This window comes from Chamaea fasciata, unplaced genomic scaffold (genome assembly GCF_029207755.1).
Source record: "Chamaea fasciata isolate MVZ Bird 193981 ecotype frontalis unplaced genomic scaffold, bChaFas1.0.hap1 SCAF_6, whole genome shotgun sequence".
NCBI lineage: Eukaryota > Metazoa > Chordata > Aves > Passeriformes > Sylviidae > Chamaea > Chamaea fasciata.
Window position 1 is genome coordinate 9,785,232 of NW_027094091.1, and position 25,377 is coordinate 9,810,608.

At 39.1% G+C, this 25,377-nt stretch overlaps 1 protein-coding gene across 2 annotated transcripts in view; it reads right to left on the reverse strand.

The window, feature by feature from the left end:
• Window positions 1-25,377, reverse strand: part of CTNNA2 (catenin alpha 2) — a 466,643-nt gene that overhangs the window by 402,633 nt on the left and 38,633 nt on the right. For both annotated transcript variants that reach the window (XM_066185389.1, XM_066185388.1), the window contains exon 2: window positions 7,353-7,459. In XM_066185389.1, coding sequence (XP_066041486.1) covers window positions 7,353-7,454 — 102 coding nt within the window. In that variant the 5' untranslated portion in view covers window positions 7,455-7,459. The remainder of the gene's footprint in view (window positions 1-7,352; window positions 7,460-25,377) is intronic.

Consider the following 25,377-nt stretch of genomic DNA (forward strand, 5'->3'; position numbering starts at 1 on the left):
ACCACTGGAAAAAAAATGTGTCAAACACTTTGAGTAAATGAAAGTTTATGATACCAACAAGAATTTGCTTATTAGCCAAAATGAAAATCCATTTCTTATTTTGTATCAATGCCACAGCCTTTTAACTATGCAATAATCTTTTAAAACCTAAGGTGACATACCTATCCTGCTTTAATTAGCATTTTTAACATAAAAGAGGGCGAATGTAATTTGTTAATATGTTTGTTGACCCTGAGAAATTTTGGAAGTGACAGGTAGTTCACAAGATATTCTGAAAACAACCCCAAAACATAGAACTGCTTTTCAAGCAAACTGGGAAAAATCACCTGAAAATGCAACCGAAGCCAATTTTCCCTCAAAACCTTTGGATGTTCCCCTGCTACAGGGATGACCCAAATTAAATCAACAGGATTGTTAAGAACCTGCTGAGTTGTGGATTTGGGGACATGAAAAAGGCTCATCTCTGTTTCACTGGGTCCCTCTATACATCTTCAAGGACACAGGCAGAAGAAAAACACTTCAATAATTAGTTTGATCCTCCTGATTAGAGTTTAGAAATCCCAGGCAAGAACATTTTCTGAAAAGTCTTCCATAAAAGCTGCCAGAAAACCATCTGCAAGAATAGAACTGGGTTAGAAAGCTGTCTAGACAAGTTCCAAAGATACTATTTCAGGATACAGGATGGAGACAGGATCAGGGACATTCCCGGGCTCCAGCAGTGAAACTGCTTGCTCTAATTCTTCCCTATGTTACAGGAAGGAGTGAGCCAGACTGGACAGGGCTTGGAGCAACCTGGGATGGTGGAAGGTGTCCCTGCCCATGGCAGGGGGTTGGAACAAGGGAATCTTTCAGGTCTCTTCCAAGCAAACCATTCTGTGAAGAAAATGGTACACATAAAGACAAAAACACTTTCTGGTAACCCTGAGCCACTGATAATTGCCTAATGATGAAGAAAATTGAGGAGTTATCCAATGCATGGAAAATCTAGCATTTAATACAAAGAATTACAAATTAGAGAAGGTTCATTTTAGCCGTGAGCTTTCTCAGTCACAGCCTACTGCACACCTAAGATACTCCCAGCGCAATCTGCATTTCCAGCTACGATACACCAGTGACAAATTTTCTCACCATCTTTCCACATCAGCTTGTGCAGCAGGAGAGGAGAAAAAAGCAGCCATCATATCACATTGCTCTGAGTTAAGAACCAGCATTCCATAAAAGCAGATCATAGGAGTAACGGATGAGACCTAAAGCCCTCTGAGTCCTCATTCTCCTCCCTGCAAATGCCAACCTACACATGCATAAACTCCAAAGTAAAAACACACCCATGACCACCTCTAAACAGTGAATAAAATGGGAGGCACAGACTGACAGGGTCCAGACCTTACAGGAGACTGCATACCAAAAATACCCTGCAGCTTTCAAGCACGGGAGAGTAAAAATAGAAAAGACAAAATTTAGCTAAAGGTTCTAGACAGCACAAAAAGTCCCCACACTGAGAAGATCCCAGCTAGAACTGGCAGAGAGGCACAGATGTCACTGAATCCGATGGCAAACAAGAAACAGGGATGGCCAGAGTGCAGCAGATGCCCCTCGCAGAAGCCAATGGTTGAAAAACCTTCCTGAAGTAAAAAGGCAGCTGGTAGTTTTCAGTTCAGGAGTTATTTTAAGCAATACAGAGTACAGATTTAGGACAAGAGCAAATGGCCACAAGTTGCGCCATGGGAGGTTTAGATTGGGAATGAAGAAAAATTTCTTCACTGAAAGGGTGGTCAAGCACCAAAACAGGCTGCCCAGGGCAGTAATGGAGTCCCCATCCCTGGCAGGACTTAAAAACCGCGTGGATGTGGCACTTGGGGACATGGGTCAGTGGTGGCCCCAGCAGTGCTGGGGAACAGTTGGACTTGATGATCTCAGAGGGTTTCTCCAACTTAAATAATTGTATGATTCTATAATGCTGGAGTCAGAAAGGAGGGTTCTCCTCCGGTTAAAAATAATAACTTCATTTAAAAGGTTTAAAGTTTAGTTTCAGAGAGAAAAGTTCCATATTCCTTTTCTGATATGATTTGACTTTGTCTCCCCATCACAGAACAGCCATCACCTAATCCATGCCAGGGAAGGCTGGTACACAGTCCCAGAAACAACAGAGTTGGGACTGCTCTGACAGAAAGAGCTTAAACAATAATTAGTTTCACTACTGGGACAATAGTTCTGTTTAGGTAAAAAAAAAAAATAATTATATATATATGTATATGTATATGTATATGTATATGTATATGTATATGTATATGTATATGTATATGTATATGTACATGTATATGTATATACACCTAATACATTTAAAAGACCCTATTAAAAATAATTACTATTCTAATAATAATAATTAACAATAAATTGATTAAATATAATTAATATTATATTGGATATTGACCCTATTATACAACTGAATTGGGCTTGAATGATCAAAAAATAAACTTTTATAATTCACTTTCCCTTAGGTCTGTCTTGAATGCAACTTCAGCTGAATCCAGCTATCAAATAAAGAAACTGCTGGAGAATTCAGCGCAATTACTAAACTAAGTGCAAGAGATATCAGGCATAAAGTGCTCCATCACCCACCTTCTGCAAAACTTGTTTGAAATTTGCAAAGGCATTCACCAACCCAACAAAAGTAAAGCTGTGGTTCAAATGCAGCTGACAAGATTAACAAATAATGTATTTTCCATGGAGAAGAGCACACCAGATTTAGGGTTCCAGTTCAATAAAACCAAGGTTCACCAAATATAAGCAATACCTAAGTAACTGGAATGGTTAGGAATACAGTTATATATTTATGCCAATATAGACATTTGCCCATTTTCCAAACATGGAGTGCAAGGGATTGGATCAGTCCCAAGTTAATGAATAATAACATCAGCCATGATTATTATGATTTTCTACATAAACTACACAAAATAAAACTATCTGGAATTTTACTCAATTATTTATTTATTTCATAGGTATAGGCAGGCAATTTACTGAGTGATTATATTATTTAAAAACAATGGAAAATCATTAATAATTTGGTTTTGTCTACCCTGTGATATACTCTTGCTTCCTTTAAGATGCTGTAACTGGCATCTTAAATTTATTGGGAAGAAAGCCACAAAACATGCACTGCAATTCAGAACTGTCTCTTCCCAGCAAATATAGAAGGACAAAAATGTGTCACACTGAAGGAAAACAAAATCACTCATGAACAATCTGCAACAGGAACGCTAACCATTATTTGTGCTGTTGTCAAAACTCTGCAGTAACAAATAACAGTCCAAAAATGTAAAGATCCTAAAAGGCCCAGCTGCTGCATGGCTCTGGCAATAAAGGCACAGTTGTAAAACAACCACACAGGCTGAATATTTAAAATTCCTAGGCAAAACTAATGAAAAGAACCACAGACCGACATTAGAAAATTAAAATCTTAGCAATAGAGTAAATCTCATCTTCTCACCTTCAAAAACTTGACACAGTTCGTTCACCTTTTCATCTATGTGTACGTACATGATTATTTTTTGGTGTTTTTCCAAAAAACAGTTGCAGGGATGTTGGTGGTTTATAGCTGGCATTTCTTTCTTTTCTCTCTTAACATATATTTATTGCATTCATATTCTTAATTACCACTCAAAAGCACCAGAAACATAAATAATATTCCCTGACTCTTTATGGACCTCCAGAAGTCTTATTTTTCAGCCATACATAATATATTGTGTAGTTGCAGTTAAAACTTCCTAAAAGTGTAATTCTTTTTTCTTAGGAAAACCACCCACAGTCTAACAAATAAAATGGCAATCCAGTTGGTTACTATGCAGGAAGGCGAGAGTAACAGGCAGCAAGCCTTGAGAATATGTTTTAGCTATGTATTTCCTTACAAAAATGTCATGGAATCAAAAATTATAAACTTTGTAATTAAAAAAAAGTCAGAAAACAAGACTAGCAATAAATATAATTACCTTATGCTTTTTAGCTAATTGTGACACTAAAGCCAGAGAAAAGAAACACATTTCAATTAGTAATTTCAACGCTGTGGAGAACAGAAATTCTGATGATTTTTTTTTTTTTTCCAGCACGTATTTCTCCTAAAATCTCAGAAATGGCAAGTTAATAAATGACGTGACAGGCCCTACCTGCTCCCCTTCCACCATGACAACAAGCACTGGGCACAGAGTACTGCAGCAAGCACCAGCCCTCTCACATCTCTGACAGCCACACAAAGTTTTAATTAGTTTGCTAGTTCAGGGCTTCCTAGAATAAATGCAGTTCTGTCATTTCTAATGCGTTCTCATGATCAGTTAATGGATTTTCATTTTTTTTTTTCTTTGCCTCCAGCTCAGACAACCTTCTTGCCTTATAATTTTCATCTAAATCAATTCCAAGGTTATCCATATTTTCTCATCTGGATCACTAATGAACTTGTCTAAAATTCACTTTTAATGCACCATTCTCTATAGTATCAGTAGAAACCAGTGGATGTGCCATCATTTGGAAATCTCTCAGTCATGTGCCTATATATACACTGAGTTCAGAGTCTAGGTTCACAGATACAAAGGACTAAATTAGCATTTTTGGAGCCCTAAAACTTGTGTACAGCAGTTTCCAGTTTTTCCAGCATTGTCCAAAATCATACACAGCTTGGAGAACAAGAGGATACTCTGACTATTCAAGTGTGAATACCAAAATAAAACATGAATTTGTCCTGGTGGTGATGGAAACCACAAGATCAGCCAAATTTGGGCTATAGGGGACTCAGGATTTCATCTGCTCCAAACTGCTGGTCAAAGCTCCTCTACAACTCTGAAAGGAGGTGGTGGCAAGGTGGAGATTGGCCTCTGCCCCCAGACAACCAGCAAGAGAATGGGAGGACAGGGCCTCAGGTTGTGCTAGGGGAGGGTCAGGCTGGACAGCAGGAAGAATTCCTTCACTGAAAGGGTGGTCAGGCATTAGAACTGCCCAGGGAGGTTTGGAGTCCCCACCCCTGGAGGTGTCCAAGGAAGGACTAAACGTGGCACTCAGTGCTCTGGGCTGGGGACGAGGTGGGGACTGGTCACAGGTGCGACTCCATGATCTTGGAGGGCTTTTCCAACCCAAATTACTCTATGGAAGTAGGACTGCCTTCAAAGGTTGCTCAGGAACTTCTGCAGCAAAGTTCTGCTGCCTTTTGTGGCCATTAAATCTCTCTCTTCTATCCAGTGACCTGTTTCAATGACTTCACAGAATCACAGAACGTGTAGGTTGAAAGAGACCTCCAAGATCATCGAGTCCAACCCAGCCCTAACACCTCAACTAGACCATGGCACCAATGCCACATCCAGTCTTTTTTTAAACGCATCCAGGGATGGTGACTCCACCACCTCCCCAGGGAGATCATTCCAGTACTTTATTATTCTTTCCATGAAAAACTTTTTCCTTATGGAAAGAACTTCCCATCTCTGTGATCTCCTCATTCAGCAGTTCACTTGAATCCACAAGAGGACTTCAGAGCACACACTGAACAGGATTAAATACCTATGAAATTATTTATTTATTTTTTTGGCCAAGATAAAGTTTCAAATTAGATGTTCTCTCTCTCAGGAAGGAAATTGCTTTGAAACTTTTTAAGGAGATCCCAATCTTTGCACGTGGCATGTTGTGGAGGCTGCCGCTGCGCGGGCAGATTGCAATCGGAGCAGAGGTAAACCAGAGACTGTGCCTCACCTGACCAGACTGCAAATGCAACTTCAGGCAGAGGAGAAAAAATAAAAAGTCTTTAAAACTGGGATGATCGTTAACTTATCTGAGAAAAACAGAAAGAGCAGCTGAATAACCTCAGCTAGGAATGCAACAGATAAACACAATCTGAAGGTAACACATTTTTCATCGCTTGGAGCTTTCATGATTTCATTTGTGTGGGACATATAAAACGTTTTAGTCAAACATACTCCACTGGAATCAAAGTAGAGGGAAACAAGCAAAACTCCTTATTTCCCTAATACAAGAAATCAAACTATATGTTCAAAAAAGAAAGTTTTTTATTTTATTTATTTATTCATATTATCTTGAAACCTATGAAAAGAAGAAATCAGAATGGAAATATTCATAGAAGTTGAATAAAACAATAGCCTAACATTTCTCTACCCTCTCTTGACAGCATTTTATTTTCCCTAGTCTCCTTGACATGCTGCTAAAATAGAAACACATTGTTCCTCATCAAAACACAATCTTGGGAACATGAGTTTTTATCATTGAAGAAATCCATGTCCTGTAGCTCAGCTTGTAATTTCTTGATTTACATTTGCTCAAGCATGCTATCAAAGGTGCAAAGGTGTAGCTGAGCCCAAAGTTAACCCAGCACTTGGTGAAACTATGAAGCTACAATGTACTTTCATCTCTGGGCTGATTTTTTCTCTTCTCTGGGCAAAGCAATGGAAAATAAAGCAAAAGGAGAACAGGAAATTCCCTCACGGACAACCCTGTAACTTGGGTTTCACAACAGAGCTTGGTGCACAGCAGCTTCACTGGCTGGGCCAACATCAGTACCAGAATAACAGAGAGCTGGCAACCTCATTTGCAGATGGTTTCACAGTGAATTCAGGATTTTAGTCTGTCTTTGATATCAAGAATAAAATTTTCAGCGTTTATAATGGAAGTCAATTACCATTTTATCACCATGTGGAATGAAAGAACTCTCTGTCTTGAGTCTGTAAAGTCACGTACACAGTTAGAGACTTTCATGTCCAGAATAATTTGTAGAGAAATAACGTAATTTTTTTCAAAAACAAAGAAAGACAAGCAGATGTCATTTCTTTGGAAAGTGACTCACTGAAGGAGCAGAGGAACCATACAGAGACATCATTTTGAGGGAATTAAGAAGCAGCTTTCCATTATTAACAGCAACTCAGAAACAGAAAGACACCAGGCCTCTACCTACACTCCTAGTGATGGCAGCATAAAATGAACCAGGCATTAATAGTTTCTGTAATTTGGATGGTTGGTTTTGGTTTGTTTTTATTTTGAACCTGTCTTTCATGGTGAAATAACAAACCAGGAGCATGTCTCAGTCAGATCCCTATCTTTGACTGACTGTTTGTTAAGTTTCTAAATTGCTTTGTAAGACAGACATAAGTAAATAATTGTAGCTACTGTATTCCTGCTCACATTTTGAAAGTATAAATTATTTAGAACAAGAGTCTCTAAACACGTTTGAACAGAGCTTTCCAACTGAGATCACGAACAAAAACTGCTCATGTTTTTATTATCAAATACTATTAAGATAATTACATAAAAAGAGTAAATACAGCATCAGGCTGAAGGAAGAAACAAAACAAAACAAAGACACTTGCCTGGGTAACAAGTGGCTCCAATAGTCTCTCTACTGTGAGAGTCCTGATTTCCAAACTTTTGGGGTCCCATTTCAAAATGATAGGTGACGTTGCAGAAGTCATACTCCCTGGAACAGAGAACATCACACAACATGAAAATTATTAGTGCAACATCCACGTACTGCATAGCAGTTATTTACAGAATAAATATATATAGCCACATATAAAATACTTCTCCATAATCTTGCTGGTGCTCCTCTACTCCCAAGAACTCCCAGGTGCAGCAGTGCCACATCCAATGGATGTTTAAAAGTTTATATTCCAAATTCTTTTTACTGCTGTACCTCCAACACCACAGCAGATGGGTGTGTCCTGCAGGAACCACATCCCATGGAGGGCACAGGCAGGAGCAAGTTTATCCTGAAGGACTCCATTCCACAGAGAGACCCCAAACTGGAGCAGGGGAAAAGTGTAAGGAGGAGGAGTTCTATGAGCTTACTACGACCCCCACATCCCCCTGCACCACTCGGAGTGGGAGAGGCAAGGAACTGGAAGAGTCAGAAGTGTAATAAAACAAATTCAACAGCTCTGTTCAGATTTTTAAATCAAACTTCCTCCACTGTATTCAGCATTTCTTAATTTTGCATCAAGAAGAGCAGTACTCATCCAAAGCCAAAACAGATTCTCCAGACCACCTTAGGCTTAAAAGCTTAAACAAAGTGCAAAATGAAGACAACAGCAAATTGCTGTCATTTTATTCACCATTTCAGGTTTTCATGCCATTTTCTAGACAGCTGACTTCATTTTGGAAATTCCAGATAGAGAGAAGTCCAGCTGTCAGGGTGTGAGAGACATCCACTGCACCTCATTGAGCTGGAAAGTGATTTCAGTATTTGGTGACAAGCAAAGCCACATATAAATTAACTTGTCCACCAAAAACGAGAAGACAGAAAAATCTCATGAAAAAAGAGTTCATTTTAAACAATTCTGATTTAAATATTTCCCTTTATTTTAAAATTAAAATGAAAAATTGTAAGTCCCGTATACCATGAGAACACTTAACAGGTAAAGACAAACCAGTAAAATCATACTGGACATCATGTGAGACTCAAGTCAAGCCCCTCTGTAAACAATATTCCAAAAATTTTAAATTGTTTTCTCCAGAAAACAATTTCAGTATTTTTAACTTCATAACTTGGGTATTTTATCTCAGTATTCTTAACCAATGGGCTAATTTCAGTGATAAAATTTACAAATAAATAAATTAATAATCACCATCCTAATTAAGGGAACAAAATCAAAAGAAATTCAGCTATTGCTCCTTGAATCACAATCTACTTCATGAAGCATAATTCAGTAAGGTACTTACTCAGGATTTAGCAGCATTATCCAGTACATACAAAATAAATTCTACTGCTCTACTCAGGAGAATGCCTTGAGTAATCACTATCAATCAATATAAACAGGCTGGTGAGTCTCTGCAGAAGATTCTCGCTGGGTTAAAATACTTGCTCAGAAAGGGAGGCATATCAGAACTCCCTAATCAATGTATGTATTTATAAATCACATAAAAAACCACCATTAGCCTCCTCTCACTGGCAAACATTTGCTAGCGGAATTATCAGATAATATCTAGTGAGTGCTAAAATGACTATTATTCAGTTTCCACTCTTCCACAAAAACCCATTAGGTTTCATGTTTTAGAGTGCTGAAAACACCCAGACGTGATTAAAGAAAACTGAGACAGTTTCTAGTCGCTGTAAACGTGGTTGATGTGGGAACCATCATTTTTCCAATAGACAATATTTAATTATCTTTCAGAGCCTGTTTCTATTTTAAATAAAGTTGGTTGACACTCCAGTTGGCCTCTGGAATTCAAAAAATAATTCTGAAGTAGACAATTATTCTAATTGGTTAATTATGAGCTACAATACTTTCAAACGTGGCAGTCTTTTTTTTCACTAAGCACAGTTTTCCTCACTAACTACTAACACGAGTGCTCAAACTTGTCATAATTCAAAAATAAATTCCAAGCTGTACCATAGTCCAGAGTCTACAAAAGCAAATTAATTTCAGTGGATGGCAGTCATGCAGATGATACTAAAAACAACCTGGGTGATCAGTTGTTACAGCTAGAATATGGCCTTTACTAAAAAATAAACCAAATATCCCTCAGAACTCAATATAAAATGGTGAGCCTGGCTTTCAAACATAAAAAGGGCACATGCAAGAAAAAACCTTATTAAAAACTTATGACAGTTTTTCATTCACAGTCAGAACGACACCACAATAGCAAATAAGTAAATAAAAAGTAAAATTAATGTATTTTTCTCAAAACTCCTTCAGCTGCTGTCACAACAGCAATTTTAAATGACAAGACTGAAGAGAAGTTACCTGCCCGAGTTTATGTAAGAATAGATGGAATATTTCTTCCTTGCAATTTCTACACTGAACTTGCTGCACCAAACAGGCAAACAAGGACTGCTCAGTTGGACAAAGGACAGGATGCTAAGAGTATTGTATGACTATTTGACCAAATATTCCCCAAAAGTAGCTTTAAGTACTCCACTGAAAGGAAATATAAGTTTAAAGTGATGTAATAATACTGCCATAGAAGTACACAGACATTGCAGTGCTAATCCTGAAACTAGCACCAGACTTCCTTCAAGAATATATTTTAGGAATTCTATTGCCTGTGTTTCCTCTTCCTTGAGCATGTGCCAAAATGTCTCTTGTTCTAAGCTTGTAGCTTCTCCTAAAAACAGCAATACAGAAATGTCTCTATCCAGCTCAGTAATATTCAATGTGAGCATTTGTTTAGCCAGTCTGTCTTCAAAGCCTATCTGTAAAGAAAATAAGTATTTACTTCAGCAAAGACTAACAAGTATTTACTTGAACAAGTGGAACAAGTGGAGCCAAAATCCACATCAGTAGAATTCTCCATTACATAACAGTCCCCAGAAGTCTAACCCCACACCACCCTTACCACCAGCATCTTCACACAGCATGATTTCACTTTTTGGAACATCCTACGAACCCAAAATGTTCAGCATGTGGAATTGTTCGTCTGTCACACTACAACTCCCTGTTTTCCCCCACAAGGGATCCACTCTCCGTGTCACTTACACAGAGGAGCTTTCTGAGGGTCAAAGCTGCTCACCAGTGACAGTGCAGCTCATTTCTGTGCTGCAACTGCAACGTAAGAGTGAAAATATTTAAAATCTACATAAGCAAAAGCAACGTTTGCTGAAGCAAAGTGATAATTTTTTTTTAGAAATATAAACATTGCCAGTCTTGAGCAGGCCTCCAGCTGTTAGTCCAGCTGACATCTGCAATGCAGACATGAAGGACAGATGGTAAACATTTCATCCAGAATGAAGTAGAAACCCTTTCTACCTGACTCATAGCAAAGCTGTAGGATTAATCAGCTGGCAAGAGTAGATTGGCAATGCTGGCAGTACAAGTCTGTACTTCCAACACTCTATTTGCTACTGGAAGGCAAAAAATGGTATTCACTAGTCAAAGAAAGATGTCCAGCAATGGAGAAAACCAGTAAGGTGAGAAAAGTCAAAAGGCAAAATAGTAAAAATTTAGCCCATCTTTCCAAATAGTAGAGTTAAAATATTAACTTTTTAATACTCCATGATTAATACCTGATGCTTAAGGCATTTATGTGGACTAGTGAAGAAAATATGCTTTATATCTGATTCTCCCCATCAGTCACCACCCTGGATTGCAGTGTCCAGATCAATGGGGCATTTCCACACACTTTAAACCCACCTGATCTCCCAGCTCAGCTCTTCCTGCAGGTTTCTACCCTTTTCCCCTGGAAACAGCGCCATGAATTCCAGCAGGAACAGAACCTGTCTGAACCCTAACTAACCCTACAGAAGGAAAGCAAGTGCTCAGCTCCGTGCCTGCCTTTGAAGCCATGTTCGCAGCAGCACAGGTAACAAACTAAACCTCTGAGAAGAGCAGCAGAGGTGGAGGACAGGGCAGCCCCTCCAGACACAAGCTGGTTTAAGATGAGTTAAAAACTGAACAACACAGTCTGCACTTCCTTGGTTCGCATCTGAAGATTGAGAACCCCGTCAAAACAAACACCTCTCCGCACAGAGACAGACTTCTGCGAGGAATACGGAATTCCTCCCAGCAGGATACACAGTCTCCTGAGACAGAGGAAAAAAAAAAATCTGACTGATTTCACAGACATTTGCTTCACTGGGAGGTGGAAATCTAAACATATGAATGGTTCTACCCTTGAGTCTGCCTACAGAGCATAACAGCATTTAGAGATGCACAAGCTGGCTCTGGATTAGCCCAGGGACAGGGGAGGTGGGAGCACAGGGCAAACCAGCTCAGACAGCAGAAATCCTACCAACACACACAGCCCTAGACAGCCCACCCCTGGCTGACCTGGCTGGCAGAGGGCTGCACTGAGATATATATAGATATATAGATATATTGATATATATAAACCTGGTGGTATATATAGCCAGGATTCTGTTCCCTTACATTTATCTGCAGTATTGAGCAATGCAGTTGCACCTCTGCTCTAACCTGAGCAACAGAAAGTGTAGCTGCAAGAGCTCTGATCCTCAAGGGAGCCTAGTTTCCAGCACAGTTCCCAACCCATTTGCTCCTTCTCTGTCTCTACTCACACAAGAATACAAATAGAGAGAGAAGGACAAAAAGCAGGAGCGCATAACAGTTGGAGGGAAAGGAAATAAAGGAGAAATGCTAAGAGGACAGAGACTTACAATGAGGAGTAAAAGTGCAGTGGGGAAGGGAATAGAGAACATGCCTTTCTGCAGATAAAAAGCTCTTATCATCAGTCAATGACAGCCCAGTACAGCCTCCAGCAGATCTGGCTGAAACAATCAGAGTTCAAGCAGGCACTTCCCATCACCTTGCTTAAAAAAAATGGAAAGAGGAGAAAGGAAAAAAATAATAAACACAGGGGGATGGTTTGGAGGAGAATAAGGAATATCCGTCTCCACACTTAAACAACAACTTCTTGACATACTCGTTTATTTTGTTCCATGAATGTGACTCCTCTCTTCTTTCCTAAAACTTAGGTGGGGAAGAAGCAAGCCAAACTAAACCTTTAGGCTCCATTCCGAAGCTTAACCACGCAGAGAATTTTTAATTGGAGCTTTTCTAAGCTCTCAACTTCCTTTCGGATTCACAGCCCTCTCCCCTCCCGGTAACCCTCCACCTCCACAGTGGGGCGAGATTCTGCTTTGGCCTCAACAAAAGCAAGTTCTTAAATGGAAGCAGCCCATGATGCAAACTCAGATTTCTAACCAATAAAGCACCAAGGAAGGAGGGAAAAGGGCTTTACAAGGGGAGGATTACCGTGGTAACAGAGCCAGTGGGACAGAGACCATGGAGAGCCCTGACACGGGGAACTGGCAAGCTAAAAAAAGGCAATGATGGAGTGATTCACATTTTTCAGTCACATTAACCAGCTCTTGAAGGAAACAGCCTACACCAAGACCTGCAGCAGGCGTGAGGGCAAACTGCCTTCAGACATCAAAGAGGCCATGAAGATCCCCCAGGGAAGGTGCAAACACCAGAGTAAGGGTTGGAGTAACAGACAGGCTGCCTCTGCTTTGACTAGAAAGTCAAAATGTACCTCAAAATTCTTTGCAAACCTCAACTGCATGCAGTGTCCAAGTAGTTTTTATCTACTCTATGTCCTAGGAAAATAATTCTACTTTAAGGGCTCACGCACCTACAGCTGCAGTCTGAGTGCCCGTTTGGGCTCTCCCACCATTCAGCACTCAGGTGAAGTTTATTATTTAGAAGATCTTCACTCCAGGGGGATGTTATATCCAATATCCAATCCTTGAAACACCTAAATTTCTAATGGTTGGTTCTCCATGAGAAGCCTGGTGATTTAGGGAGTGCTATCCTTAGGAAAGATGAAAAATAGGATTGCTTGCATTTCTTTGCTTTAATAAATATTACAAGTAGAATGACATGAAAAGTAATTTACTCCAATACGAGTAAGCAATCAAAGTGCTTGAAAGCTGCTTTGAACAGCCACACATAAAATTCCTATATTCAAACAATTCATCTTGCATTATTTATACAAGCATGCTTTTTTCCACGGAGTAACTTTTACAGTCAAGGTAGGGGAGTTTCCCAAAAAGCTCAGTGACAATAGAAGATTTTAAGGAATCTGAACCACAAGGCAGCCCAGGCCTCAGCAAAAGGCTGTCCTGTCTCTTTGTACAACCACAGATTTTCCCACAGATCGCTCTGTATTCACACAGCTCCTCGACACCTCCGAATAAAAGTCCTCTCACAGCTCTGGACGTGATCAAAGCCCCTGAGCTCAGTGCTGCTGGGAGGCTGGTTCATGTCGGGTCATGCTGCAAGCCCAGGAAAACCAAATCATTTCAAATCAGGTCCTTGGTGCAGATCCTACACTCTGCCTTCTCTATCCATCATATTTCCCCCAAGATGATGCAAATTTCTACATATAGCAAAGCAGTATCTGTAAAAGACACAGAAATTACTGCAGATATGCTGAATTTACAGAAATTACCCTCCTTTTTAGTAACAAATCCGTAAGTTTTGAAACTTTTTTTTTCCACTTCTACGTAAGGCAACATTAATCACACACCTAGCAGGAAAAAAAGATCCAAAGAAACATTTATTCACTTCTTCTATTTCACTTCTTATTTTTCTTCATTTTATGAATTTGGCATTAGTAATACCAGCTCTCCTTTTGCAAAGGCAGAGAAGTATTAAGAACCTCTGGTTTAAATTAACACATTTGCTCTCCTTACAACGCAGAATTAGTATCTCAGGTTCCAACAGTTCTTCAAAAAGAGTTCTTGAACGTAATCCTAACCATGACTTTGCAAGCTTCTGCTTCTGCATGTAGGGGTCATCCTTTCACCAAAAGAATCCTATTTACAATTCCTCATCCTTGGAAACTACGATTAACCTTACCTCTGTATTACCCTGCAGCTGCTCTTGATTTGTCTGAGAGAGAATTCTTTATTCCAGGCAGATCAACCACTGCTGGCTCCAAATGAAACAATTGACAGATTTTCCTATGGAGAGTCAAAGCTTCAGGGGATTTTGAGCTTTTTTTAGTTTGGTTGGCTTTTTCAGGAGCCTGTTTCCCTGCTGGTTTTACTAGAATGGCAAGGCTGTAGTAGCATCTCTACACACATTTCCCCTTCTCTAAGTTTTAAATTTCCAATTGTTCATCATTTTAATTAAGGGTTTTTTTCTGTTGTTCCTACAGGTACAACACTATTTTCCTGCACTGAACAGAATCTTTCAGTTATGTGAAGTACAAACAGAACCAGCTCAAAGCTTGTACGATTTCCCTGGATGAGAAGAGTCTCCCCTTGCCCTTGGAAAGTCCACAAGCTCCTACAATGTGGAGGAGGAGCTGTGCCATTTTCCAGCTCCATAATTAACACATTAAACAGGACTGGCTTCAAACAGTGAAGCTGTTTCAGTGGAAGCAGAAGCACAGCTGACATTCTCCTCAGCAATTAATATCTGGAGCCATTAACCACCTCTCTGAACATGCCCACCAACTTCCAGATGTCACATTGTCCTGCATCTGCATTTGTCCAGATGCTCATCAACTGCCTATGAGAAATTCCTAAAAATCTCAGAAATTTATCATCTGACCTTGTGTGCATTAAATCTGCTCTTCCTTTAAACATTTCACAGAAAGTTGCTCTATCCTTAGAAAAACCTGTTCGGGATAGGCCTCTTTCTGAGACAAGCCACAGGTACCACCCCATAATTATTTACCACCAATCCAAAAAAAGGACAAAGTAAAAATCTGCAAGGACAGAACTAAATGTTAAGAGCAAGAGCTGAACTGGTTAATTCTGCTTGGTCACTTGATATTGAAAACTTTCCTGATGTCATTCTTATGCTGATGGATGTTTTAAATAAAGCACAATGCATCATGATATTCAAAAAGTTTTATTTTCCATGTTAACAGGATATGCTGTAGTTCTGCTAGTTGGGAAAAAATGAAAATAATGTTGCTTAAGAACTGCATCACCATTATACTCTCAACTGAATTAACTGAATCAAAGATAAAAAGTTCTGTGTTTCCTATTCATAACAGTCCTTTATTCAAAAGGAAGGGATGCAATCAGGGGACAAGAACAACTTCTAATGTAAAAGATGCCATCTGAAGCCTTTAAAGAATGTAACTTCCAAAAAAAGAAGGAAAGTAGCTGTTTCTCCCAAAACTTACACACAGCTTTGGAAACATGTCATGTAAAGAGAGAGAGATAAGGCTTCTAACACTTGACCTCTCTCTTTAATGCATTATACATCTGAACTAATCTTGATTTTTTCTCATTTTCTTATTTTTCCTGAGTATGAAGAGTACTGAAGAAAAACCAGAAAAGAAGCTGAATTATCTCAGAGCAAGGCTGACAAGTCAACATTAACCTCTTACAAAACAATGGGAGAAGCAGACACTTGAACATGTAACAAAGAATTACATGGGGGGTAACAAAATTAAACTTGGTATCATAGATTTACAGACTTTTATTTAAGAGAACTTTAGAAATCATAAGCAAAAAATAACCAATCATTGAAACAGACTCCCCAGCCCAGGCAAAGTGAATGGAAGCTGAAATTAAACAGGTTCTTGATAGAAATAAACAACTTTTAAAAGACTTTTAAGTAGGGGGAAAAATTGTATGAGGAACAGAGACCTGAGATGGATTTTTCATGCCTGCTTATTTTAAATTCAGAACTTTACTGTCTCCAAGATAAGGAGTACTTTAAAAAGAACTGACTTCATTAGAAGATACGGCGCATGATACAGGAGTGATTACACTGATCACATCTCTGCCTTCCTGCAGGACACTGTCAACCAAAAAAAAAAAAAAAAAAAAGGATGGGATCTGGCTTCATTTGAAAAAGTCCTGTACATCCACGCACACACACACTGAAGGTCACTCTGCAGTCCCCAAAAAATAACCAGGTTTCCAGAGAAGTCGATTCACATGCTCCAAGCATCCAGATAAATTCCAGACCCCTTGAACTGCAGCAATGAACACCACACAATCTACAGCACTACCTTCCATTTAGATAAGGAACATATAGATTTAAGAGTTCCCACTAATTATAAATGTGCTGGAATGGGTCAGACAGGCCAGTGACATCGGGACATTTATGCTCCGTGGCAACACAATTCAGAGAGCAGCAAAGGCACTGGCACTGCCTGGTTCAATCCACTGTATGTTTAAAACTACCCATAAAAAACAGTTTGATAATAGAATGGACATGTTGGACGTGGTTTGTTTTAAGCAATACATCTCCAAATAAAGGGATTACTTACAGAGCTCTAAATGACAGAATGGTTTGGGTTGGAAGGGACCTTAAAGCTCATTTCGTTCCACCCTCCACCATGGGCAGGGACACTTCCACTAGAGCCGGTTGCTCCAAGCCCCATCCAACCAGGCCTTCTTCCAGACAGAAAAATCACAACCTAGTAGGCAGCTATATTTCCATTACACATACACAGCAGCAGAAAAAAAACTCACCATCATGGCAAATGATTTCCTAACCATACCAATACTTTGAAGTTTCCTCCTTTACGTCTTATTATGAACAAACCCAGTTTTCAAGATAGTAAATTTCTTTGATTTGGCTCACATCCCTGTCTTTAATAACTCCAGTGTATGCTGCCAGCCATCACAACGATGCATGAATGTTCCTGGGCTTTAGTGGGGTATTTGCAGCAGAATGAAAGAAAACGAAGCAGATAATTCAATAGTGACAAGTGTCATCAGAGTTTCTCTTCATTGCACAGGCATGGAAAGTATCCAGAATCACCATTTGTCCCTGATCAAGGGATGTTCAGCCTTTAAGCCTGAGTTCTTTTTTGTTTTGTTCCCTGTATCCCAATAGGCAGTCAATAGGTGATTCTGCTGCCCTCACTAATCCATGGCATCCCATCACTCGTTCTGCTGCCACGTACAAAGCACTCTAAGCTCATCCCTTGTGGCTGTTTTGCTGTTGTTCACTTGGTTTTAACTACATGTTTACATCCCACTCCTTAAATTCCCCATTTGTCCTCGCTAATTCCACTGTGCCATACTATTTCTTCAAAAATAATTCTTATCACTGTGGCTCCAGCTTTCTACTGCCTGAGAGCAGACTGACGGGGCTGTTTCTCATCTACTCTATTCTATTAATGCTCCAGTTTGCAAAAATCTAATTTATCATCATCAGCCGTATTTTTTGATTTCCGAGTAGTACTTAGAACTAAACATGTTTTTTCCCCACCTATTCCATGAAGAAATCAATCATCCCAAGGACAAGGGAGAGGGTTTTTTTATCTGACATGTAATTGTGTTGTCCTCTTAGCTTTAATTTGCAGTCCAAGACATCATGACCTACAACACCTTTACAACATAAATACCTTTTCAATAATGTTGTGCTTTACAAAGGCCCAGCATCATATCTTAAGAAAAAAGTTTTGCCTCAGATACGTGTTAATCAACATTTGAAATAGGAAGAGGAAAAAAAAAAAAAGGAAAAAAAACCAAACATAACAAATCAACCAGAAAAACAAAAAACAAAACAAAACAAAACAAAAACAAAAACAAAACAAACAAACAAACAAAAAAAAACCCAACAACAACAAAAAAAAAACCTCAAGGAAAAACCTTACTGGCAAACCAAATCTGGAGTTTTTTAGTTTACCTCAGTCAATTGTCATACACAAAGATATGTTAATTCTACCAGCTAGAACTTCTATGATCTCTGTTCTAGATATTTTCAGAATTTTCTTTTTTTAATTTAGCTGCTGATATTTATGGTGTGACCACAAGTGAAGACAAAACAGGTCAATACATTAGTGTCCAGTCTAGCCTACATCTGCAACTGGTAACTGAAAGCATTTCTTCAATTCATCACTGAGACTTTAATTGGGCCCTGTGTCAACCCCTACTTTGAGCCACATCTACTCGTAGCTTTTCTTTCAACTATGTGAACCAAGAACACCGCAAGGGCTTTGATTTAATAAAACCAGATTTTATTAGAACTTGGCCATTACAATAAAGAAAATTCAGGAAGAGAGGATCAAAATGAAAGAGATTTCTGAAAAAAAAATATATCTCCTTTCAACTGCATCCTTCCAGGGTTGAGGTCTTCCTCTGGCTTTGCACTTTGTGGAGGTTTGCTGGGTAGCAACATATTTTGCCATGTCTTTGACAGCCTGAGAAAGTCCATGCCCACCCCTGTTATAGCACACTGGCAGCACACCTGTTTGGGTATCTATGCATTACTCCTCAGAAGGCATTGGTTGCTGAGAATGCTACAGGTTCCATTCTCACTTCTGTATCTCAAGCTGATCCACCATACAGAAAGAATTAAAACTACAGATAGTCCAATAAATTTATTATTTACCTTTTACTTTCATGTCCTTTCTCTCTACTCTTATGCTTCCAGGAAACCTAGTCACTGACAATAAATTACCTGATCTCAGGACTGAATACATTACTGAAATGCAAAATGCCAGCCCACAGAATTTGATCATTTACCTGTTCCTCCCTTCTTTCCTTCCAAACAAACAAGAAACATCAAGCAGGATTGCTTTGAAGTTCTTACAATGGCAGTGAAAAAGACAGATTAAATTTAACTTTGATAGATGCAAAGTGATAAAAATCAGGAAGGACCAGGATTCTGCCTGCATACATAACGATGGACTCGGAATTGGTTATTAAAACCCAGGAATGCAATCTGTGAATTATAATAGCTTTCTGTAAATGCCAGCTTAACACAGAGCAGCAGCAAAAATAAGGTGAGGAATTATTCTAAAAGGGAACAAGAATAAACCAGAAAACACCATTATGCCATTATAAATCCGTATCATTAATATAATTTAGCCATCTCTTCCCTACAAAGAATATTGCAGAACAGAGGAATACAGTGACAACAAGGGCAGTCAAGGACTTCAAGGAAAAAATACAGAGATTAAGAAATCTTCACAGTGCAGAACAAAAGACAACCTAAAATCATAGAAACAGAATATCATGAGCTGAAAGATTCCCACAAGGATCATCAAAGTCCAACTGCTGGTCTGGCACAGGTGAATCCCAACAATCCCACCCTGTGCATCCCTGGGAGCATTGACCAAACTGTCCTGGAGCTCCGGCAGCCTCGGGGCCATGCCCATTCCCTGGGGAGCCTGGGCAGTGCCCAGCACCCTCTGGGGGAAGAAGCTTTTCCGAGTAAATAAATAAAAATAAAAACAAAAATTTTAAAAAAAATAATAATATTAACAACCTGTAGTGTCATGGATAAAATTAGACAATGTTTTGCTTTTGTCTTTCCCAATAGGAAAAAAAAAAATTAACAAAACTCTTTTGACATTATCCAGAAAGGTTTGAGAGCCCTCTGTCATAGTGCACTACAGACGTTGAGAAGTTTACATCAGCTCATAAAATGCTTTAATTCATTCATGAAAGGGAACAGAATGGGAAAAACTCACAAAGCAGACAAAAAACCCCTGACAGACTGCCCTGAAGCTGCTGAGCTGCAGGGTGCCTGAGGCTTGAGAGAAGTCCAGGAAACCTATAAGGGAGTGCTTTCCTACACTTCTACTCAGAGGCATCAACCACTTCATCCTCTCAGTGACTGGAGTGTAAAACTGTTGACACCCCAGCCCGCTGCCTACTCTGGCTTGGAGAGCAACACAAATCACTCGGAGACAATCTCCAGCAGATAAGGAAACCTCTAAGGTACAAAAGACTGGGACAACTCTTAATATAAGATAAATCTACTCCTTTTCCTCTTCCCATGCGATGAAGCAAGCAGGACACGTGGTGCCAGGCTGTTAAGAGCAGGAATGGCTTTGCCCTGACAGGGAGGGTCAGGAATCAAGGAATCCAGTCGATCTTGATGCCTTAAGTTTTAGCTTTCATATTTTCAAATTCTGTGCTGCCTAGGGATGTAGCTTTGAGCCTCATATTAAGTGCTAGTAAGCTCTCTTCACAGAGTAGGTAGACAAAATAAATCCTTTTCCTGCTGAAGACCAAGGACAACTTTCAGCCCAACAGCATAAACAATGCTGGACTGAAGGGAGAAAACAAGGATGGGACCTCACAACCCAAAGCTGTAATTGGACAAATAAACCCCAATATGCAAATGCACCAAAACTTATTAAAATGTAAGATCTCGTGACCGGTCGTCCATTTTGTGATCATTCTAAGTCCACCCTGGGTGTAGCCCTGGTCAGGCTCCTGTCCTGCCCAAGGTGGATCCTGAAAGCCTTTTAATAAATATCTACTTTATTCTCTAGCTCTGTCCAGTCTCTGTTCCAGGTCAGCCTTCCCAAGGCATCAGTCTGAGGGGAAACACAGAGATGGCAGCTCCAATTTGCCTTTCAAGCATCAGCAGCTTCATTTACCAAAAGAGGAGCACAGAGGAACCATTCAGCTTTGCACAGAGGCACTCACGAAAATTACTTCTTATCACAGACCCACAATGTTCCTGGAAGTGAGGAAACACTACTGAGAAAGGCAGGCATGGAAAAAAACCCAAGGGTTGAACTGGTGGTGACATTCTCTTCTCCGCTATCATCACAGCAGTGACACAGTTGTTCTGCTGTCAGTGTTCTCACATCCTGACAAGGGGAGGTTCAGACAACTCTCCATGGGCTACTGGTGCCAAAAGGGAGAGGAAAACAGATTATACACATTACATATGATCTATTTATCAGGCAGAAAGAGAAGCCTTTTATTGTATTCTAACCCGGAACCAGTAAGGCTGGAAAATACCCCAGGATCATTAAGTCCATCCTCGGAGTATCACCGCTCCCACTAAACCATATTAAGCACCAAATATACTCATTTTTTCAAACACTTCCAGGGATGGTGACCCCACCACAGCCCTGGGCAGCCCCTTACAATGCTTGACCACTCTGTCAGTGAAGAATTTTTTCCTACTATCCAACTTGAACCTCCCCTGGTGTAACTGGAGGCTGTTTCCCGTTGTCCCCTTCTCTGCCCTTGTGCCTCCTGACAGCAAAGAAATATAAAAAACACCTTTAAGTCCCTTTTGGGTTGCTCAGCTCCTTACTATCATTTTAGTTTCACAGGAAAATGAAAAGTCATATTAAATCAAATATTCCCAATTTTTTCTACACCCCTTCCCTTCCCTAGCCCCTCAATAGTTCACACATTCCCAAAAGCAGCAATACACATTTAAATCCTCTACACTACTTTTAATCCATGATGATCTTGCACAATTACTTAATTGTAAGATAGCAGCTAATGAGGAAATTCAAAAGAAAGTGAACTCATTTCGAGAAACAGGGTTCTATTTAACAGCACTTAATTACTTCCTCAGATCACAGAAAGGAAATCAAACATTCCTACCAGCAATTAATTTTTTTAATATAATCAGAGCAAACTCAACTGAAACCAGATATTAATAAGAAAATACTTGCCTTTTGAAACTTGAATTTAATTCCAAATATATAAAATACACTATAATCAGAAATATATCAATAAATGACTACAGTTCTATTTCTACCATCACAAAAATCCATTTTAAACTCTCACAGTGGGCAAAAAATTAATTATGTATGAGGTCATAGCATGAAACCCTAGGTACTGAACTTCCACTACTTTGAAATTCCTTGTTAGATACAAATTTGGGAACATCACCACAGGGCTGCCCTCATAAGGAAACTTTTAAGAAAGGATTGGTGATAACTGATAAAATTTAGGAAGAAAAAACTAGTTCTGCGCAATTCCACCAGTTTATTGCAAGTAAGCAAAGTAAATTAAAATAATAACCTAAGATAAATCTTAGCTATGCAAGGCTTGCAACAAAATGTTTCACAACAATGAGCACATTTAATCACATCCATAAATGAATCTAACCTATTAATTTATGCCAAATCCAAGTCTTGTTATACAGTTTGTAACTGAATTAGACAAAATGCTAATCCCAGAATTTCACTGTTATCTTGCCTACTTCTATGTGGCAAAATCTGTTTTACACAAACACAGGTCTGAAATCTGCAACTAAATGGGGTAATTTAAGGTAGCATTTGCTAAAAATGACAACACAGGAAATCAGATTTATAGGTCAGAGGCTTTTTCCAGGAACATCACAGCAATACATGTGTGCACATTATGTTTAACCAAGACAACTCAGCTTATTAGTTTTCTTACAAAAATAATAATTTAAAAGTACAATTTATAAAGGGCTTAATATTTTATTTCTATTGCCACTGATATCTCACGCTCAAAGCCTACATTCAAGCAGACCAAATAATGCCATTATTGTAAATATTTCTCGTTATCAGACAAGTTGACAGCACTTATTTGGCATCATTGATGCTGCGTCCAGGGCCTTGCTCTCATTTGTAGTCATCTCAGGACAAAGGCAGCTCTGCCTCTGAGAATGGGATGACCTAAAGGGAGCAGACCTTCAGCATTCATCTTCACTCATGTCACCTTCTGCATCTCCTACACAAGTCTCTTTAGATGGGGAGTCACAAACTTATCTCTTCCCATTAATAATTCTGATGCTCTGTATTTCATCTCAAAACACGGTATTCACGCCTGAGAAGAAAGCATGAAATCAGAAGAGATTATTTTGTGGAATTCATTTTGATCCTGCCATCAGTGAGACAAGTGCATAAGAGGAGGAGAAAAATGATAATTTCTTAAATGTTCTTGATACAATCAGTGTTCTAATCACCACTGCTGTTTCTTACTCTTATTCAGAGTTATCTATCCATCATCCACTGCTCCATTCTCTCAGAATGCCTTAAGATAACGTTTCATTTCACCAGCCAGAGGCAGAGGAATGAAAAGTAGCTCAGTTATCCTAGGCAGATAAAAGCCATACCCAGTGTGGACCCAGTCACCTCGAGTTCCATTAAAATAAACTTAATTAATTTAAATGCAGCATTTTCAGGAGCAGCTTTGTACACAGTTGACCTTGCTCCCTGAAACAATCTTCTGCACCGTCCTGTCTGAATCACATAAATTGTCTCCTTTGTCACTTCACTGCACTGTGGCTGTGATTTTTCCTTTTCATATCCTGTCCTTATCAGCTACAAAACTACAAACACATCTCATAAATTACTCTGTCTCAATGGTATAATTTTGTACTGTTGTTGTAAACTGCAGCTTAAAATTACAGCTAAAAAAGTATGGAAATCCATAGTTATATACTAAATATTTAATTTGGCTTCTTGGGAGATAATTTAAATATATTTATATGGCTGAAAAATTGTTGTTGATTCAGGGATTATTCAATTTTTTTTTTCTTTATTCTTACTCTTCCCAAATGCAAAACAAACAAATAAAAAAAGTACGTGTACTTTTAAGTGAAGAAGGAAATTCGAGTTATTTCTTCTAGTTGAAAGGAACAGAAAAGCATTTATAGCTCTTCCTGAAATTAAAAAGAGCCATTTGACAAGTTACTCTAAATTTCCACATCCATCACAGAAGAACATAATATATGGATAAATATTATTAGGAACACAAAACTGTACAAGGCAGCTTTCTAACACAGGAGAAAATTCAACATTTTTGTGCGTTTCATGGTTAAACAAAAAGGAGCCATAACCTGTGTATCAGCAGCTACACACGCTCTACCTCCTTCTCTAAAGTGACAATTGCTGAAGTGTTTAAATGAAAAAAATTGCACATAACTCGTTTGAAATTGTATATATATATATATTCATGCATAATTCTGAATTTCGCATTCAGAATCAGAAATTCCCTATGACTGCTGGACGAGGAAATTTCAAAGTCATTTCAATTCTGTTTCAAAGTCTATTTCAATTCATAGTTTTGGGACATTCCAGGCATTATCTACGTTTCCCACTGCACACTCCCAGCTTTCCAGTGCATACAGGATTTCCAGCCAGGACTGAGACAGCCATAGCCCATTTCCAATCTCACCTCCCAGGAGTCCCTCAGAGTTTTCCACTCACACAGTCCAGGGCTGAAATGGGATTTGCCCCAGGGTTTTTTTCTACTGTAGCTCACAGACAGCCCGACACTGCACACTGCTGATGCCACAGAAGGCTGCAGCATCCAGCCTGAATCCCAAAATCTGAATCATGGCTCCTGCTTACAAGAACCTGATGAGTTTTTCATGCATTTGCCTGCAAGTTACCATTTCCTATTATGCAACATTAGGCATGAGTGGTTAATTAGTTTTTCCCATATGCCAGCGCATACGTAAATTCCAATTATTAGTAGTGTTAGCTTACACAAATTACCTTTAAATCCAATATTTGCATATCTTCTGGTCTGCACAGCCTCCTCCAGAAAACAGCATTTATTTTGGAAGGTTTTATTAGTTCTTTGAAGAGATCTGTGTTTCCTGATATTTAACCAAGTATTTAAATTGTCATTTGCGTCACCAAGGTCTCCTTCGCTTCAGCTGAAACGCTGCAGAATTTGAACCAGGCTCACATATAGTAACTGAAGGGCACAATAATTCTGTTTTAAATGTAACATTATTCCTGCTCAGTGCACCACTGAAACTCACGAACCTGAGAATGGTGGATGGAACTTCCAGATAAAGCTGAATGGCACATTAAATTTCACTAAAACAAAACAAAAGGCAGAGCATTCTCCCATTCAAATCACTGAAATCTCCATTTGCTGAAATCCCATTCTTCCCTCCTTTATCAGGAAAATAAGGAACTATATTTGATTAATGACTCCACCACCAGTCACAGTGAAATTATCTGGGCACAGAACACACATTTGCCTTCATACTGGTGCCACACTTTGATTTTTTAAGCAGCTACTTTTCCTATAACCTGGATAGAAACTCCACAGGTAATTAAGGCAGTTTGTATGTGATAAAATACTCAAAACTAGATTATAAGCGAAATACAGAGCCAGGTTTTCTCAAATGAATATTTACTTTGGAAGGTACAACGGGAAGGGAAAAGCAGTTAAAATACACCAGCAACTCTCGAAAAGCTAAACAAAAAGCAAAGTTCCCATTGACAGCCACATTATGATCTTCAAGATTTTTTATGAAAGGT